The 10,296-nt window shown below is 34.8% G+C and overlaps 1 protein-coding gene across 1 annotated transcript; it reads left to right on the top strand.

The window, feature by feature from the left end:
- The first annotated feature begins 231 nt into the window (after positions 1-231).
- LOC143044482 (uncharacterized) lies at positions 232-8,945 on the top strand. Its single transcript, XM_076216526.1, has 5 exons — positions 232-584; positions 1,720-1,809; positions 2,785-2,869; positions 8,057-8,218; positions 8,800-8,945. The coding sequence occupies exons 1-5, from the start codon at positions 438-440 to the stop codon at positions 8,892-8,894; spliced, it is 579 nt and encodes a 192-aa protein (XP_076072641.1). The 5' UTR covers positions 232-437; the 3' UTR covers positions 8,895-8,945.
- Positions 8,946-10,296: the final 1,351 nt, after the last annotated feature.

Below are 10,296 nucleotides of genomic sequence, written 5' to 3'. Positions count from 1 at the left end.
ATTTTTTAGCTATGATCATGAAAACACGAATTTTATATATTTTATTATTTAATTCACCTGTGCACTTTATTGTTGGAGCACGTGTTATCATAAATGAAAAGTTGTATTGAGCAATGCAACTGCTTACGGAATAACACGTGATGTGCAGTTAGCCAATCAGAATAAAATATTATAATGAAACATACATCTAATGTAATTATATGCTCTTACAGTTAACATTTTTGTCATAGAATTATCATTTCGCATGATGTTTATGGGTGATGTTTTTCACTCAATCTGAACGTGAAAAGTGCAATAGTTCTTACATGTATATACGTAATATACTTATCTACTGCATGTGAAAAAACCATCTGGAAAATATTAGTCATTCTGAATAAGATTGATATAAGTCTAGCTGATAGTGATTAACTTTTATTCCTGCATTTACAAATTTTGAGATGCTGCTTTTTGTTTGTATACTCGGTCTATTTTCTGCCACTTCTGCAGCAGTAGTTCCGAAACCATGCTGTGCAAAACATCAAATGACAGCTGAGCTTGTTCAGATCACTGGATCTTACACAAATGGTACTCCTGCTACTGTGGAGGTAAGTATTCTCCATCATTGTAATAAATGTGCACGGTCTCAATTTAAACTTCTCAAAAAGGATGTGTGGTCTCCCAAATACATAGAAACCGGTTTGACGTATGATTATTGTCGATTTCAGTAAAGTAAAGCCATTTCAAACTCGATTAGAGTAAAGTAAAGCCATTTCAAACTCGATTTGAGTAAAGCAAAGTCACTTCAAACTCGATTTGAGCAAAGTAAAGCAATTTCACACTGATGTTTACAGTTTTTTCTTTTGTTGTGCTGTTACACCACTGTCTTCGGTTAAGGGGAGGGTGTGATAGAACAAATATGTTTAACCCTGCAACAGTCATGCATCATATGCCTATCCCAAGGCAGGAGCCTGTAATATAGTGATATTAGTGGTTGCTACATGTCTTATGTTTTTCGTTAACGTTGTTGATTATAAAATAAAAATACCGTTGATTTTCTGTTTTCTCAATTGTTAGATTTTGTCATGTCTGGGCCTGTTTTATTTTTTATATGATTTTGCTCATTGCTTATTTAAAGGACGTATAACCTGTGTTTAATCAAATCCTCGTTCTTTTTTCTCTGCCTCATATCTGTTTTCTTGACAATCATACCACATTTCATTAATTTTGTTTTACAAAATAGGATTGTATGACGCAAATAATGAATTGTATGACGAAAACATTCTTTAAAAGATCATTGTTTCGATCAACTGCACCGAACTAGTCTCATTTCATGTAACAAATCACTACATTTTACATTTTTTGTTGTTGTAAACTCACGACAATTTAGAAAAAAGTAAAATCACAAAAATACTGAACTCCGAGTAAAATTCAAAACGGAAAGTCCCTTCCAGTAATCAAATGGCAAATTCAAATGATAAAACACACCAAACGAATGGACAACAACTGTCATATTCCTGACTTGGTACATTCATTTTCAAATGTAGAAACAATGGATTAAACCTGGTTTTAAATGCCAGTCGCATCAAGTTCCATTATAGAAAGGTAGCTTACAATGAATCTGTGTTTACATCCTCCTTCCCACCCTTGAACCAATGCTTATCCATCTCATAAAGACATGACGGTTCCTGTTGCGACATCATTTCTTAATTGTTATATTGAATGCCTTTTTTTCTTCGACAGGCAGCAATAAAAATACAGTATGATTACGATACTAAGATGATAAAATTGGAGCAAACTGATGGAACAACTATCATTCAGGATTTTAATCAAGTAGGTATATATAGTATATCAATGACTTGTATAGTAAGATAAAATTGGAGCAAGCTAATGACACAACTATCATACAGGATATAAATCAAGAAGGTATATAGTACTGTATTTGAGTACATATTTTTATTTAGTTGTCAGCTGAGACCCACCGAACAACGAAATGAAAATGTGTACTAGTTTCAGAAAAATGAACGTTACACTAAACTTCAAAAACATATAAATGAGATAAAATAAAAATACTAACAAAGGCCAGAGGCTCGGGACAGGCGTAAAACAGTGACGAGGTTAAACATGTTTTGTGAGATGTCAACCCTTCTCTATATAAAAAGCCAATAAAGAATAAACAAACACACAGTATAAACACAGTAAAACTCATCAAGTTCGAGTCCGATGTCAGAATAGGTAACAAAAGAAACTAAGTTAAATGACAATGATACATATATTAACAAAGGACTACTAGCAGTTACTGGCATGCCACAATTAAACTGATAGAACTTTTGTCTTAATCATATTAAAATCAAACACAATTTCTCCCGTTTGGGGTTAAGAATCATACCATCATAAAGTATATGTAAGAACATAACCCATGTTATGCCAACAACTGGTTTTTAGAGTACATACGTTTATTTCTGATGTAAAGACCCTATGAGTAAATCAATATTACTGATACCGAAATATGTCATCTTTAATGAACCGACAAAAGTATCGTAACTATATCCCTTCTGAATTGGTTTGCTCAAAGGTTCTGTTAGATTTTGAGATGAATGCCGACATTTTTGTCCTTCGTAAAGAATATTATCATCATAAGAACATAGATTTGAAACTCACATAATAAGCAAGTTTACATCTGATTAGCATCACAAAGTAAGAACTTCAAGAGAACATAAGTCAAGCAAAAATCTTTTAATCTGTTTAAATAAGATAAAAAAAAAGTTGTTGATCGTCAGCATTTTTCAATATATTATTCTATTGCAGACACAGCAGTATACAATATCTGGAAAATCATGTCGTAAAGACAAAATACCTACAGACTTACAACTACAACCACCATGTGTACCAAGTAAGTATATTTTCTTTATAAAACTTATAATTTGATTTTATTAATTAAGAATGATGCGAACTTGAATATGTACAAACGGAGATCCCAATGTTGGGAATGTGTCAATAATTTCTGTGGCGTAAAAGGTCTCGACGAATTTAGGCATTCGAATTGGATGTCGCAAAGGTCTTACTTAAAATATATGTTTAATATATATATATAACACATAGGCATTGATCCGACATTACATGGGCGTTGACTCGACATTACATAGGCGTTGATCCGACATTACATAGGCGATGACTCGACATTACATAGGCGTTGATCCGACATTACATAGGCGGTGATCCGACATTACATAGGCGATGACTCGTCATTACATAGGCGTTGACCCGACATTACATAGGCGGTGATTCGACATTACATAAGCGTTGATCCGACATTACATAGGCGGTGGTCCGACATTACGTAGGCGGTGATCCGACATAATCGTGTTTACGGAATTGTGTGTACTTTGTGTTGTTTGATATATGTAGACGAAACAAAGAGCAGATTAAACACCCTTGATGAATGGACATAGGTCAAGTGTTAACGATATTCATAACCAACAGATCGTTTACCAACATTTCAACCAAATTGACCATTCAGGAAATTCCATTATTTAAAGTTCGCATTTTAGAAAAAAATTGATCACCACACCAATAATCCCACATTAAGTACACCGTTTCGCAGACAAAGAGAAGAATACTGGATCAGAGAATTAGGTACTGCAACATAAAACCTCTTGGAATTCATCACATTCGCTCTAAACTGTGCTCACTTCCGCTTTCTAGACTGAACTCTCTATTGAAAGCGTGTTAAGAATGCCACACTACAGATAGCTTATATAGTCGAACTACGAAGTATAACATAGTTGCCATGGTGATGGATATTCCTAAACATAGATTATTCAGACCCGTTTTTGAACATTTGGAGGAACTGCAAAAACGTTCATTCTTCAATTTGAAGTTCACAAACAAGGATATTGATGCTATAAATATAAGTAATATTCTTCACCATAAAAGAGTAAAAAGCAACATCCCTTTTTACTTTAAGGATCAATCTTCTCCTATAGTATCCTATTCCTACACCAGCCCTGTTGCATCTAAAAATTTTAATCACAAAAAAGTGTTGCAGAATCTAAATATTGATGACCTCAAAGCTAATCCACCTGATTGTGCCTGTTCACATTACCATTTCGTGTATAATCCTGCTGGCCATGTAATTTCTGGAGACCTAAACATAGTCAATAACTACAAGTTGAGACAACTTTTGTCCAAGGGTCCGCGAGCCACGGCCAATCAATTGGAAGCAGAGCTTCAAACTACTAGTGGATTCTGTTGAGGGTTATGCAAAAGACTGGGCAAAAAGAGAAAAGGCTGAGGTTGACACTCTTTTGGAGTAGCTAAAATCAGGGAGGTCATTGATTCAGATAAGAGTAAGTAAGCTTAAAGGGTCAATGAGCACCAACGCTCCTTCCATCTTTAAAGACCCTCATGTCATAGAGGAGTTGTCGTGCCTCCATGACAAATATGTTGTCGTTCCAGCTGACAAATCCTCAAACAATATTGTTTTTGTTTGCAAGAAACACTACATTGACTGCCTGATTAAGGAACTGGTGATAAATAACACACTTGGAAATCCTACATATACACTAAGTACGCTTACGAAGCAGGAGATCCTGAAAAACCACAAATCGGTTCTAATCTCCTTTGATGTTAATCCAAAGGATGGAGATCAGGATCTTCCATCCTTATATTGGATTTCTAAGCTTCACAAGAATCCTTATAAGGAAAGGTATGTTGCAGGATCTTCCAAGTGTTCCACTAGACCCCTTTCTAAAGTTCTTACTGCCATACTCACTGCAGTCAAAGAAGGACTTCAGAAATATTCTGAAACGGCATATTCAAGAAGTGGTGTTAATCAGATGTGGATACTGAAAAATTCAAAAGAGTTATTGGTGAATTTACAATCTCAATCATTAAAACATTGTACCAACATTAAAACCTTCGATTTTTCAACTCTTTATACCACGATTCCACATACTAAACTTAAAGCTCGACTGAAAGAACTCTCCAGCTTATGTTTCTTTAACAAAAAGGGCACTAGACGTTTTAAATATCTAGTTTTGGGCTGGAATTCAGCTTACTTTGTGAAAAATCATACAGAGTCAAAAATATACCGACAAGGATATCACTGCCATCCTGGACTTTTTAATTAACAACATATTTGTTGAATTTGGAGGTTTGGTCTTCAAACAGACTATTGGAATCCCAAAGGGTACCAACTGCGCTCCTCTACTTGCAGATTTATTTTTATATTCCTATGAGGCAGAATTTATCAAAGGGCTTGTACAGAAAGGAGAAAAGAATTTAGCCCAGTCTTTTAATTTCACCTTTCGGTATATTGATGACGTACTGTCTCTAAATAATAATAGATTCAGTGATCACTTACATTTAATATATCCAAGTGAACTTGAAATTAAAGATACTTCCGACACAGATAAATCTGCTTCATATTTAGACCTTTTTCTCGAAATAACTACTAATGGTAGGTTGAATACCAAAATTTATGACAAACGCGATGATTTTAATTTTCCTATAGTCAACTTTCCAATTCTGTGTAGCAACATCCCAGCGGCACCAGCATATGAAGTATATGTGTTTCAATTGATACGTCTAGAGCTAGCTCAAAGTACGTTGATTTTGTTGTACGAGGAATACTGCTTTCTCAAAAGTTACTAAGACAGGGCTATGACGTTAAAATACTAAATCCCTGTGATGTATTGTAGTTGATTTTAGTCTCTGATGCATGATTTTTTTATTATTGATTGTTTTTTACTTTTAACTCGCTGTCAGTAACTGCGAGTACTCTCAAATCTATTTTCTTGTTAATTCGACCTGTTGATACTGTTTATAATCCTTTTTTGTTATTTTATATTTATATGGATCTTGTTTATATACCAGCTTTGATTATTTGGAATATATTCTAAGTTTCACTTCTTCTTACTACATTTGTATGAACTTCAAGATTTACCTGTATTTTTTTAGAACCGTTTTTTTTTAAAGTGAATATTTTCGAAGGGTTAAATATTTCGCAGTGGTGACTTGCCATGGCTTTGTTTGGACTTGTTTGTTTGCTTTTTGGCCTTGAATGTGTGTCCCTAATATTTTATTAACTGTGCATTTGCATTCAGATATCGCAGATCAAATTTATTCGTTTATAGTGTATTAATGTACGTTTTTTTGATTGAGTTAAGCCTACCAAATGATATTTTACCGTGTGTTATTCTATGTTGTGATGTTATGCTATTGTTTCAGAAAAAGGGAGAAGGTTTGGATCCATTAAAACGTTTAATCCCGCTGCAAATGTTTGCACCTGTCCTAAGTCAGGAATCTGATGTACAGTAGTTGTCGTTTGTTTATGTAATTTATACGTGTTTCTCGTTTCTCGTTTTGTTTTTAAATTTTATATAGATTAGACCGTTGGTTTTCCCGTTTGAATGGTTTTACACTAGTAATTTTGGGGCCCTTTATAGCTTGTTGTTCGGTGTGATCCAAGGCTCCGTGTTGAAGGCCGTACATTGACCTATAATGGTTTACTTTTTTAAAATTGTTATTTGGATGGAGAGTTGTCTTATTGGCACTCACACCACATCTTCCTATATCTATCAATCAATCAAATTAAGGTCATCACTCAAGAAATTTTACGGTCGCCATCATGAGCTGATTGGCCATTATGACAAAAGTGTGTCAGTAATCATATCTGATATTTTTCCTCAGTCATAATTACATTTCATCATTACCGAACTGAACAAAGTAATAACGCGACGGGTGCCGTATACGGTGCAAGAAATGCTTACCCATCCGGAGCACCTGATTTCTTTCACTCCCGGTTTTTAGTGGAGTTCGTGTTGTTTTTTAATTATTATTTATAACTGTTGATGTAAATGTCCTTTGGTTTTGTGAGTCTTTGTTTACTCCTTGGTTTTGATTGTTATTGTCTCTTACATATGCGTTGATCCGACATAACATAAGAGTTGACTCGACATTACATAGGCGTTGATCTGACATTACATAGGCGGTGATCTGACACTACATAGGCGTTGATCCGACACATAGATGTTGATCCGACATTACATAGGCGTTTATCCGACATAACATAAGCGTTGACTCGACATTACGTAGGCGTTGACTCAACATTACATAGACGTTGATCCCACATTTCTTAGGCGTTGATCCTAAATTACATAGGCAGTGATCCGATATTACATAAGTGTTGACTCGACATTACATGGGCGTTGATCTGACATTACATAGGCATTGATCCGACATAACATAGACATTGATCTGATATTACATAGGCGGTGATCCGACATTACATAAGCGTTGACTCGACATTACAAAGGCGTTTACTCGACATTACATAGACGTAAATCCGACATTACATAGGCAGTGATCCGACATTACATAAGCGGTGATCCGACATTATATAGGCGGTGATCCGACATTACATAGGCGTTGACTCGACATTACATAGGCGTTGATCCGACATTACATAGATGTTGATCCGACATTACATAGGCGTTGACTCGACATTACATAGGCGTTGACTCGACATTACAGACGTTGACCCGACATTACTTAGGCGTTAATCCGACATTACATAGGCGGTGAGCCGACATTACATAAGCGTTGACTCGACATTACATAGGCGTTGATCTAACATTACATATGCGTTGATCCGACATTACATAGGCGGTGATCCGACATACCATAGGCGGTGATCCGACATTACATAAGCGTTGACTCGACATTACATAGGCGTTGATCCGACATTACATAGGCATTGGTCCGACATTATATAAGAGTTGGCTCGACATTACATAGACGTTGATCCGATATTACATAGGCGGTGATTCGTCAGAGCATAGGCGATGATCCGACATTACATAGGCGGTGATCCGACATTACATAGGCGGTGATCCGACATTATATAAGCTGTGATCAAATTTAAAAAAAGTTCTCATACTTAACCATGTTAACAAAAATGGTAATTAGATTTTACAGAGGCATCTGGCGGTTTATTTGGGTGGTTTGTTTGTTTTATTCGTTTTATGATAGGCATTACAAATGAACTGACTTAACTTCCGATGTATTTGTTATTCAGGTAATGCTACATACAGAGGAAGACGAACTATCGGTGATGACGTCACCTATGATGTTGACACGTGGTTTATTGCGGACACCCCATGGGGAAATATAACAGTGTCTGTGATGGCTCACGACTGCACACCAGTTATGCAAGGAACCAGCACCAATGAAAACAATGGTTAGTTTATATTTGTTCTTTAGACTTCGGAAAATTAATCTGTTTTATCTGTTTTATCTATGCAAACGTCTGTTGAATGTGTAAATAGATTTTTGTATAGAATTTACGTCTAACCCTAATCCAGGTTTTGTTGTCAGTGATATATGATTTATCCAGATTGAAGCATTCGAGACTAAGAGTCAATATAATAAATAAAAATCTATTTATTGAAAGGCATGTATCAAATTTCAAATTAATGTGATGGAACCCATTATGTATTTTCATTCTTTCTTCGTCATTTATTAATCGCATCTGATCACATGTCGTGAAACATAAAAGGTTTCAGATTTTCTTAACACACTGCATTTATTGAAAAAAGATACTTGTTAGTCTTTCATGATTTAAGAATCGAGAATGTAAGGTATGGATATAAAACATGACTGAAAGTGATGAAAGCCCACTATTAAAACTTAAAAGACTGCTTTAACTATAAAGGTTTACTAAATAAAGTTTACCATAAACCTGAATTTGTTGGCATATGTATTATTTTTGTTCATGTAATACTGTAAACTTTACAATAACCATTTCATTCGTACTTTCAGTTGTGTCACAAACAACAGTATTTTACCACAACGTACAATTTCCAACTCTAGCCGCCACTACATTCCAAGTACCACAACCTTGTCCTGGGCATTGAACACTGAATGACAGACTGTATTAATTTCAGATGAATAAAACAATGTGATGATTTCTACTTATACGTATGCCTAACATATCAATAACTTACGCAAACGGTCGTACATATAAATAACATCACAACCACTTCCTCTTTTTCTCCATTGTGAAATTAGACCCATCGACGGATGTTTAGTTAGCATAAACAACGTGAAAACTGGTATCATACTTGCAGATTAGAACGAGAATCGTATGTTTCCGGACACCTGTGCTCGTCACCGGGATTTATTTGGGTTTGATTTGCTCAATCTTAAGTTTTCTGTGTACTGTTTAGTTATTGCTGGTTATTTCCTTTTGACATTTTTCTCGTTTTCTGATTATACAAATGGTTTAGTTATTGTTTATTTTGTCGTAATTTTCTATGTTGTGTTTTGTGTAATTATATTGTTTGTATGTTGGTCTTTTTCTTTTTTAGCCATAGCGTTGTTAGTTAATTTTGACTTGAGTTTGAATGTCTGTCTGGTATCTTTCGCCTCTTTTTTTAATGTAAAATAATTTCTAAACATGATTTGACACATAATTGAACTACATCATCATGCCATAAAGTTAAACCAAGTTGTCACATGCGAGTCATGCAGTTGTTTTCGTAGTTTTTAAATCAATATATCTTAGATCAATAAAAAAGTATTAAACTGATATTAGCACAAAAATAAAATCACAAGAATACTGAACTGCGAAGAAAATTCAAAACGGAAAGTCCCTAATCAAATGGCAAAGATCAAAGCACAAACACATCAAACGAATTGATAAAAACTAGCCTATTCCTGACTTAGTACAGGTATTTTGTTATGTAGAAAACGGAAGATTGAACCTGGTTTTATAGCTAAGATAAACCGAAAATATCTAATAATGGACGTTGTTATTGTCAATCCAGTTTTTGAATAGGAGTTAACAGTAATTTACCCATGTTCAAATCTCATATATCCATCCAGGGTAAAATATAATGCCTCATATCTACTGATTTTCTTTTCATACAAGACTTCAACAGCTCATAAAAAGTTCATTACCAAAATTTTAGCAAATTCTAATTTTTTTTCTTACAATTTTAACCCCAACTGTACTGGTGCGTCTTATGTAATCGAGTCGCGCGTCTGGCGTGTTGGGTTATACGCCTGGTGCCTTTGATGGCTGTTTACCAATCCTAAATAAAGGTAAAAGTCAGAGTCAGCCTTTTCCCGTCATTAACAAAATATTAAAACATCTCAAAAAGGAGATCCATATTTTTAGCTTATTTTTCTTTAACTAATGCTCTTCTAGTTCTTGTGTCTTATGCATATACATTTATCTATGATTAAGGTATATAATTCTGTATTGAATTGAATATTATTTATGTTGACACGATGCATACATCAATAAAAGTTGTT

This window comes from Mytilus galloprovincialis, chromosome 9 (assembly GCF_965363235.1).
Source record: "Mytilus galloprovincialis chromosome 9, xbMytGall1.hap1.1, whole genome shotgun sequence".
Classification (NCBI taxonomy): Eukaryota; Metazoa; Mollusca; class Bivalvia; order Mytilida; family Mytilidae; genus Mytilus; species Mytilus galloprovincialis.
The sequence above is the reverse complement of the archived record's forward strand: the minus strand, read 5'-3'. Positions and strand labels throughout refer to the sequence as shown.